At 40.2% G+C, this 10,568-nt stretch overlaps 1 protein-coding gene across 5 annotated transcripts; it reads right to left on the bottom strand.

The window, feature by feature from the left end:
* Positions 1-44: 44 nt before the first annotated feature.
* On the bottom strand, positions 45-8,081 carry letmd1 (LETM1 domain containing 1). 5 transcript variants are annotated; one of them, XM_080469882.1, is made up of 9 exons: positions 7,925-8,068; positions 7,144-7,298; positions 5,936-6,051; positions 4,982-5,064; positions 4,671-4,857; positions 3,311-3,412; positions 3,059-3,211; positions 2,869-2,965; positions 45-1,309 (listed from the first exon to the last, which is right to left on the bottom strand). In XM_080469882.1, the coding sequence occupies exons 1-9, from the start codon at positions 8,038-8,040 to the stop codon at positions 1,233-1,235; spliced, it is 1,086 nt and encodes a 361-aa protein (XP_080326008.1). In that variant the 5' UTR covers positions 8,041-8,068; the 3' UTR covers positions 45-1,232. The 5 variants fall into 5 exon arrangements, with proteins under 5 accessions (XP_080326008.1, XP_080326009.1, XP_080326007.1 ...); XM_080469883.1 differs by lacking the exon at positions 3,059-3,211 and having other exon boundaries at positions 7,925-8,081; XM_080469881.1 differs by having other exon boundaries at positions 2,869-3,211; positions 7,925-8,071.
* Positions 8,082-10,568: the final 2,487 nt, after the last annotated feature.

Here is a 10,568-nt window from a genome sequence, read left to right as displayed (position 1 = left end):
CGCCCACGTTTGAGTTTTAAAGTTGATCTGATTACAGACAAATGCACCATGACAGTTGTTTATTTCAGACACAATTCCTTAACAATGCGTATGTTGGCACAACATGCAAAACTTAAATGAAGAGAAGCACACAATAAAAAAAAAAAAAAAAAATTCAAAGACCAGAACTTTTGCAAATAATATTTCAGCTGCTTAATGCCAGTCGCTATGAAAGGCACGGTAAGGAAATGACATCTGATTTTACGCTTCACAACACCAGTCATCTACAAAAAGGATGTCCAGTTCCGCTTTGTTCAGCGACTCAAGACATAAAAGGCTTCGAAGAAATGTTGTGCTGCAGTGTCGTCTTACAGTAAAGTTCATGTCGTTTTAAGCCTCAAATGCAAGAGAACATGAAGTAAACAATAACGTAAAGTGCCATCGCAACTCTTGTCTGGCACCTTTTGATTGCAGTGCAGCAGTCCAAAAGGTTTACAAGGATAACATTCACTCACGTACAACAATTTTAGTTTTTCAACACAGGAAACAAGCTTAAATATCTTTGCCAGTGTTTCTTTCATTCTAATATATACTATCCTTTAACTTGCTCTCTCTTAAATAGTGCTTTCTGCTTCTGATGTCAACTATAACGCTTAATGCATTTCCCATTCCTCAAAACCACTCCCTTCTTTTTACAAGCTTCCTGCAACTTTGGTATGACCAGATCAGCGCTGATCAAAATACAAAAACTAAATTAATGTATAAGCACAACTGAAAATGAGGTAACGGCATGAGAGTACAGTTCGTGTTGGATGCGGACACATTCAACAGTCCCACATAACGGCTCACTTGTAATTTTATGAATGGAATGTGTCCGACCGATCCCTAAAGTCAATTTATTAACACACCAGAGTTTTTACTGCTTAACTGAGATGGAACAATTTTCTGTTTCCCAGCTTTGTCTTTGTCGCTGTGTAGAAGACGGTGTCATGGTGCAATGTCGCCAAGTGCTTCATCAATTTTATAATTATACAAGCAGCAGCATTAATAATCTATTAAAGACACAATGGGTTCATCATTCTTCCAAATGAGAATTTTTTTCTTTTTCTTTTCCAATTTCAAAACCTCACCCAGAACAATTTTCGCGCATTACTTCCCCGAAAATGAAAAGTGGACAACTCTTGGGGAAGTTGTTCAGTCCACTGCGTGAAAGAGGCCACAATCCGAGAAGTAAATCACCAGTGGACTTCTCGTCAGTGACGGCTGGGACTGTGTGCGGAGTTCGCAGAGAGAAGTACAATACTGTGCAAAAGCAGCGACACCTCCGAGTCTGCAAACAGAAGAAAGGTAAACAAAACATAGTGTACATTCAAATAGGTTTGAAGGAGTAGTGGAACAATTAGTTATGAGGTGTGTATCACAAACAATGCAGCTGCCTTAGAGTAACACAAAGTGCTTCCTTTTACAAACTTCACTGAATTATCAGTTTCAAAGTTTATTTTTTGGATGTAATTGATCAAACCCTACAGGCTACTCCACTTTTACGAGATCCATGACCAGGAATTCTAAAAAACCTCTGGTGTGAATCACAACAATTTATTGGTGTTATCGCTCTCGATCTGTTTTGAATAGTACAATTCTTTATAAAACTATCATATCATATATTTGCATAAAAGCTGTAGGCCTTGGTGTCACAATGACCTTTTTTCCCGCTTGTAAAAAGATTAAATCATAAGCCAAACAGTTATTTAATAAAGCCTGCAGGAACATATTTATAAAAGGTAATTCAGGGTCACAGAAGGGTCTTTTGTTTATCTCACAGAGCAGAACTTTATAAACTGTTAGAGCTGTGGACTCGAGTCTTTAAGGGCTTTGGCTTTCTATGGACCGACTCGAGACTTGACATTTCCCCACAAATCCAAAGATGTAAAAACCTGCTATTCAAAAATGTATCATGGGTCAATACATTTTTGATTGTTTTGTCTAAAAGAATAGTTGTATGAATTCCCAGCAGCAGCGAATGCACCGTCTAACAGGCGAGGACTTCACAGAATATTAGACACAGTAGCTGCGTTTACAAGGTTAGTTTTTTGTCGATCAGATAAAATTCTTTCCGATTAAAAGATCAGATCGGCCTGTTTACATTATTTTTTTTAAAAACTGCGACATCGAAGATACCCTCTCTTGGTCAAAGTCTAGTCAGGAAGAGACGAGAGCGGGACGCTGTTGTGTGACGGATGTGGCACGGATTGTGCTGCTGCATGTAAACACAGACGTGTGTACGTGGTCATGTCACGCTGGGTAAACTGACGTTACAGACATGCGCACAAAGCTCCGACTGTAGGAAATAACACAATGAACTGTTTACACGGATCCTAATCAGATCAAAACCCGGATTCATTTTAGCCCACGTAACCACAGCTACTGAATGCTGCTGGTGCGTCGGTGTGGATGTGGACCTGCTTCCCCTGCAGTGCATTCACTTGTACTGGAGATCTCTACACGATTACAATAATAATATTATAGACAGCAGGCAGCAGTATGAGGCTGAAAATGACACATTTGACATTCCTGGTTTACTGAATTATCCTATACATTATCACTGTATCGTGGACGTTTATTTCAAAATGTACGCAAATGTTGGATTCACTGTATTGAAATAATAGAATATGAGTTAAAGCCTGTGCTTACCTCGTGTCAATTCGAACATTATTCTAATAAAGTGTCTGGTGAGTCTTTTTTCATGATGTTGAGCTCATATGGTAAATATTTCTATACGCTGTGAATGCATTGTGCATTGAAAGTATGAGTTTAAAAATATAATTCTGTTGTGGTTCTGGTAAATAGTGCCATAAGCCGAAGTTCCAAAATAGGAACATTTGTACTCACCTTTCAATGAAGAGGACACCTGAAGCCACTGAGACAGCCATTCACGACACTGACTGATTCCAACAGTGTCGGCATTGAGCCCTCGAACGTAACAAGCCTGAGAATAAAAGATATGAATGATGCAGTTTACCGTGACTGCAGAGAAACTGTCGTGTAAAATCATTTTCACTGGTGGCGCAGAGTGACCGACATGTCTGAGCTCGGCCTCGCTCAGCTGGTGAGGGCCCAGCCTGCTGAGGGCCCGGTCCAGCTGGAGCAGCTCCAGGGCGTGGCTGTTCAGCCGCAGGCCAATCAGGAAACCGGGGAGGCGAGGGGTCAGGAAGAGCAGGGGGCTGACGTGCCTCTGATTAGGCCACGAGGACAGACGAGAACCAAGACATGGAATGTGAAAACCAGCGCTTTGTGTTTGTACAGAGCCTGACAGATGTGAGATTTCACTCACCATGTGTTCGACACTCATCCTCCTTATTCCCAGAGGAGGTCCAGAAAACAGGCCTCGCACTGCAAGGATTTCAGACGCTTTGGGGTTTGCTCCATTCTGCACCTGATGATACATGAAAAGTTTATGAATACAAGTTGGCGCTGCACAGTGGAATCGTGGTTTCCATGTTCGCCATGTAAATCTTTTCACTGGGTACTTTGGTTTCCTTCCACAGTTGACAAACATACATTTAAGTCTAATTTGTGTCTCACATTGTCAAAAGTGTGAATGTGAGTGACTGTTTGTTCTGTGATCGACGTGTCCAGGGTGGAACCTGCATTTACCCACAATCAGCTCCAGTATCAAAGCTTTTTTGTTTTTAACTTTTCCTTCGCATGAATTCATCCTGTGTTCTGTTAATGAGACCTTAGCCTGTTTAAAGCGTGTTAACTTACTCACTACCGCCCCCTTGTGGTACTTATACACAAGAAGTGATATGCAGAGACACACATGGTCATTTAAATACATTGGTAGCAAATCACAAATAGTCTCAAGTTTCTATTCTATCCAACACAGATGTTTGTCTATATATTGTAGAACTTGTGATTTGATTCTTTTTTACTTCTTTCAGCAGCTGTCAAGGACACTGATGAGGATGAATACGCCTCTGTGGCTAAGCTGTTCGTTTACATCTGAGAAATTCTTATGACATAAAACAAATGTATCACATGTTGAACCTGTACTGACTCTTTCTGCTATTCTGTTATTTTTTGCTCGTTTGTTGATTTGGTTCTCGTAAAAACTTCCAATAATATAAATAAAGTGTCCCAGAAAATTAATAAAAGGTTAAGTCGGGTCATTTGAAACTCACAATAAATAAACTGAGAAGTTTCTAACATTTGAAAAAGATACATTTCAATGATTATGATAATAACAAACCTCAACTATTGATGCAGCCTTTCAAGTTCACCTTTCAGAAAAATATATTTTGGTCTTTAGCCTGCCATTTTTAAAGATGAATTGGATTTACCGCTAAAGAACTTCAGTCCAAACCAGATCTGTGTAGCAGGGTCAATTATATAGGAGGTCAACGGCGTAAACAAGAGTCTGCCTGTTTGTGTCGTCATTCCCCCGACCTACACCTCCTAAATAAATTCATAATGTTTAAATAAAAAAAGAAGAAGCATGTTTTGTCAAAGAAGTTAAAACCCAATTTCTCACTTTGGTACTCATGCAGAACCTTTACTCTCTTACTTTTCAGTCTCTCTTCACAGAAGTATCTGTATTTCTGAGTACTTTTCACCAACTCTGCTGTTTTACTTGTGTTTCGCTACTTTCAGCCTCTTTCACACTGCCAGTACTTTCTGATGTGTCCACATACTTTGGCACACAGGTCTTTGAGGCGGCCCTGGAGTTGCCCGTCTTTGACCTGGTGACTCGTACGCTGGAGTCCCTCCAGCACTGGCCTGTGGTGCTGAGCCCGGAGTGAATGGTAAACTCCTCGAAACTGCAGCTGCTGCTTGGGATTCCAGAAATGGGGGATGAGGAGCTGACGGGGGAAAAAGTACCTGGCAGTGAAAGGGAGGAGGTGTTAGAGACACGGCGGGCGTGACGAGTGATGATTGATCATGTGTATGTGAAATGGTGACCAGCCGAGACGGAAAGTGGCTTTTTAATTAAAAACTAACTCACATCAAGACAAACACCAGGTAATTGGCAAAGGGAGGGATGGATATCAACACCAGCGGGATGGCCTTGATCATATTTCTGCGAAACTGTGCAACACATGTCAGGTAAGTCAAAGCTGTTGAGAGAAACAGCAATATTTTATACAACACTGAACAAATTCACATATAAATCATTGATCTTGATTCCTTTATATTCCTAACTTTTATTAATTGTCAGCTGGTCTGCAGGGCACATACCAGAACAACAGACCAGAAATATAAGAAGGTTTCACACCATTTGAGGCTATAATTGTGAGCAATCTGTGTAAGAGATTAATTAATATGCATCCTAAAATGAACAGAGGAAGAAAGTTGTGTACAAACAACATTCCTGCACTACTGCCATGGACTGGAAACGCCTGCAGAGAGGGCTGAAGACTATTGAGGATCACTGTCCTCTCTGCACAGAGGCTCGCTCTACCTTGCACTTTGTTTCCTTTACATACTATTTTTATAATACACCATCACACACTGCAGATATTCCCTGGCGGCAGCAGAGAAACAACATTACTGTTCTGACGCGTACATGACAATACATTTTTAGTTTAATAGGCCCTATTTAAAAACCGTCTCAATAATGTATAATTTCCAACAAAAAAAAAAGGAAAAAAGGAAATGAGAATAAACACAACCTTAATCAAACGCTAATGACGGAGAAATTGCAAATATTGGCGTCACTTCTTTTTTTTCTTCTTCTTCTTCTCAAAGTTCCCCTTTTTGAGCAGGTTCATTCAAAATCCAGGTTTTGAAATTACAATTCTGTGAGTAAATTCCCATTTGGTTCTTACACAAGGAGTAACCCGATGCAAAATTACCTCAACTCACACACTGATGATGATGATGTTTTAACTTGAAAACTCTTCCACTCACATCTGATAAGTCTCAGATTTGCTGATGCCGATCCAGCCACCAGACCCACCTGTCGTAGTTTCTCCAGATCTCTGTAGGGTAAGTCCCGGCGCTGAACCCCATCAGTGTACATTTGTACCTTTATCCTCCTCACTTCATTGGCATCTCTGAACAGAAGCTTGAAACCTGGAATGAGATAATACAAACAACACTATTTAAAGGACATTGATTATCTCCAGGTGAACCCCAGTTTCCTCCCTCAGTCAAAAAAAACTCAAATATGCATTTCAGGATAGTTGGTGGCTTTGAATAGTCTGTAGGTGTGAATGTGTGTTTGCTCTGTGATGGACTGGTGACCTGTTCAAAGTGGGCCCTGCCCTCACCCACAGTCGGCTAAAATCGGCTCCAGTGCCCCGCAACCTGAAGCTGGACATAGGGGTGTAGATGATGAATGGATGGAATGACCACTCATGTGTTTGATTGGATGCTGAATGCTCCACCTAGTTTCTTTTTTTAGAGCACCACCTACAGTTTTCCCATTTATCAAGTGTGATCAGACGTTTAACGGTTTATCCTTTAAGAGTCTGAGCCTTTGCCGTCTGCCGTAAGTAAGAGGTCAACCAAGAGACGGAGGCTGTTGCAAAGGAGCTTTTAAGAACAGCATTAACAAGAGTAGGTGTTCTTACAGTGGCACATTAGATTCTCGGAGTCAAGTAAGGCCAGCATGCTCAAGGCTAGGCGTGCTAACCAGCTGTTCAATTTGTAAATTCTTGATAAGTGACTAAAAAAAAAAAAAACAGGTTGAGGTTAAGCGTTCTAAAATAAAAGTGTTTATTAATAAAACCACCACTTATTCAGTACTAAATAGTGTCTGAAAGGTTAGTGTACAAAAAGGCTGAGCAAAATGTCACAGGGAAAATGTCATTTGGCTTTCCCCCCCCCTTTCTTTTATCTCTGACTGCAGCTTGTGTATTAGAGGTCGGGTGCTGGAGCTGATCCCAGCCGACTATGGGTGACAGCAGAGTAGAACCCTGAACATGTTACCAGTCCATCACAGTGTAAACAGACACAGAGTCGCAGGTAATCAAGAGACACCAGTTCACCTCAAACGCCTTTGTTTTATGACCGTGTGAGGGGACCTGGGGGAAAAAAAAACTACAGACATGTGAGAGAACGTGTAAACTCTGTTAGAAGTTCTAAAAGCCCAGTTTAGTTTGCCTCTTTCATTTCACAGTGACTATTTACTCCTCGATGTGTTTCAGAGGTTTGTTCATTTACCTTCCATGAATGTGTGGTAGAGCTGGAAAAAGCGAGGAAACCTCCTTTGAAGGAAACTTTCATACTTGGCGTTTGCTTTCTGGAGCTTGTTGGCGACATGCCGACCGATTCCTTGTTTCACTTTAGAGGAAGAGTAGAGTTTGCACAGGGACAACCTGAGAAGAAGAAAGAGGACAAGGTTTGGCAATTCAATTTCAAACTTGGCCCAATACAAAAAGCAAATGGCCAATCTTTACAATTCATTGTTACATAAAGGATTAATTACATATTTCCTCACAGGTTATGTGTGATCTAGAGGCCTACAGACCTAACTATTAGTATGACACAACTACTTCTGTCATTCTGGATCCACCAGCTTATTGATCAACTGTCACTGTAGCGTATAGCTTTAAACAAAAAATAAGAAAGTTTGAATAACGTAAGGAAGAAGAGGATCGAAAATCGTCAGAATAAAAGATACGCATGTAAAGATAAAGTAGAATCCTGAGGAATGTAATCAAGTACAGTGTGAAGAGCAAATACTTAGTTTACTGTCCACTAGATAAAACCTCAGCAATCATGTTTGCTATGTTTTAAACTCGGATTAATGTTATACTGAACAGACACCGATGACAATGAGTGAAAAGACATAACAGAACAATAAAGCGAGGATTAAATAAATATGAACTCAGGCGGCTGATCAGACACCGAACCGGGGTTAGCTTAGCCGAGGCTCCAGATGCGGATGAAAACAAAAGTGGCAGCCGGTGAAAGTCTGAGCTCTGACTTGATTCACACTTACCCGGCCTGACAGGACACGGAGGGGGGAAACACGCCGTGTGTTGTCCTGTTTGTCCTGAGACCCCACAGTCGGATCAAAGACAGCTGGCTGCACAGCCGCGAACAGGACAGCGCCATGTTTGACAGGAGGAGACGCTGTTACCGTAATGATGCTAATAAGCTGCACCGTGGACCAGTTACCGTAATGCCACTAAAACCGAGCACATTTCAGATAGGGAGCTACATTTAATTTTAGATATTGAAGGGTTAGGTTAAAATTATACTCAGTGGACACATCAGTAGGTACACCAATGAATCTAGTACAACCACTCGTACATAATTCTTTACAAAAAATAATATCAATTACCTTTGCTTAAGGTTATCAAAATGGGTTTAAGTTGATTTGAAGTTGGTTTTTGTCATTCATAAACGTTTTTGCCCTTTGCTAAATGTCATGGACATAACTATAACCTGCAGTCACAAACATAGCCTCGACCTCTAACCCTGAACTATTTCTGACAGCTTTCTGAACTCGGTTGAAGGTGTGAGTTTCATGTTCATGGTGGGTTTATACATGTATAGTTGTCAGCAAATGCATCCAAAGTACTGTAAACTATTAAGACTTGGTCCAGTTTATGAACGAAGCAGAAGAAGAAGAAGAAGAAGAAGAAGAAGAAGAAGAAGAAGAAGAAGAAGAAGAAGAAGAAGAAGAAGAAGAAGAAGAAGAAGAAGAAGAGTGTGATATTCCTTGGTGTCAGTGTTTCCAACGAATTGTCAAGGACTGTGAACACCCCAAATCTGGTCAAAAAAATCCAAACACAGACTCTTTTTTTGCTTCACTTTTCCACTTTTTTACATTCTGATGACAGGCAGGCTTGTTTACAAGTAACAGCTGATCACTCTGAGCCAGCCAACACATCTTTGTAAATACCTTTTCTTTCAAGGCCTTCTCAGAGTATATATTTAGTCACAATTTGGCTTGTAAATATTAACATTGCCTTGTACATTAATTAATTCACTATTTCTTTGCTCTTACTTATTTGATATTTTGATATTATAGTCTAGTGGTTAACATTTTCACAATGTGTACCACCTGAGAAAATATAGAACTCTCCTAGTACCACAATTGTAGCTGACCTGAAGACAGAGTAGTTGAGGCTTACCCTATCAGTTAGATTTATTATTTTGCCTGCTTTAGTGGCAAGACGCAAAGATTACTATCCTAGGCAACCGTATATTGTTTTTTCAGTGAGTAACTAGTCCTGCACCGTTCGGAGCATGAACGCAAAAGCACATCAAAATGTGTGGAACGTTTGGGAATAGGTTGCTACAACTTTTTTTTAACAGTTCGGCCAACCATTTCCGAAAAAAATCAGGAAAAAATGCGGAAAAAATGTCCCATACAAAGCGAATGGGAGAGGCACCTCATGGAGGAGAGCAAAGGAGAGGCAGGCACACAAAATTTTCTCTGGATATTTCTAGTTACTTTTGTACTTTTTTTTTAAAAGATGAATTTCATGTAAAAAAATCTTTCATTCTAAGTTTTGTACCATTTTGATTATTTCATATATTTTCAAATACATTTTATGAAACTAATATGTTTCTGACTTAGCCCCATGTACCACTAGAGAGAGGTTGCGTACCACCAGTGGTACATGTACCACAATTTCAGAATTGCTTGAGTATGCTGCTGGTTTTCAAATACTGGCTGGGCTTTTCTGTGTGGACTTTGCATGTTCTCTGGTTTCCTCCCACATTCTAAAAACATTGCATGTGAGGTTAATTGGTGACTGTAAAATTGTGTGTGGTTGTTTGCCCTGTCACGGACTGGTGACCTACCCAGGGTGCACCATAGTTAGCTGGGATCTGCTCCTCTGCCCAGTGACCCTGCACAGGATAAACCAATATATGGAAGATGGATGGTAGGATTAATATCTCTGTGTATAGAATACTGATATGAGATCGGAAACATAAACTATTAACTTCTGCCAATCCAATGGTTGATAATCTACCCTACTGGATTCATATATTTGCAAATCTGATTTTGATGAATCAGACAAAAATAAACCATGGAGTTCCACGGGGCTCTGCATTGAGACACCATTGTTAATAATATTCTAGGCTGTATTGCCCCAGTGTATTACTGTCCGGTATACACACAATGAACGCCAAGAACTGAAGGCTCTGTCTGTGACCCTTTTCATATTTCAGACCCAAGTATGATGTTAAACCACATCTAAGCCGGGCTGTTGAGAGGTTTCGTCCTGTTTTAACAGAGTTTTTCCTTCTATTATCACATGCTCATGTGGAACAATTTTATTGAGTGGCCCCAGTTCTTCTCTGTGGGGACCAATTACATAGTCGACGACACACTTTCTTTAAAACATGTAGTTGTAATGCTTTACGTTCCAACAAAACTCACATTATTTGAACACTTTCCCATTACTTTTACTTCTTTGTATCAAATCGCGTTTAAATCCGTTCTATTTCCGGTTCGACTAAAGCTCGCAGTGACGAGCTCAAGAGTCACGAGTTCCTCACTGCGTACCAAATTTAACTCAAACTAACTCAGTTTATTTTGTGTTCGTAATCATTTGCTGATAACCTTGAGCTTATTTTATTGGGTTGCACATTTTTAGACCACAAAACAAAACCTATATATTTTT

This window comes from Lipophrys pholis, assembly GCF_963383615.2.
Source record: "Lipophrys pholis genome assembly, chromosome: 8".
Lineage (NCBI taxonomy): Eukaryota > Metazoa > Chordata > Actinopteri > Blenniiformes > Blenniidae > Lipophrys > Lipophrys pholis.
The sequence above is the reverse complement of the archived record's forward strand: the minus strand, read 5'-3'. Positions and strand labels throughout refer to the sequence as shown.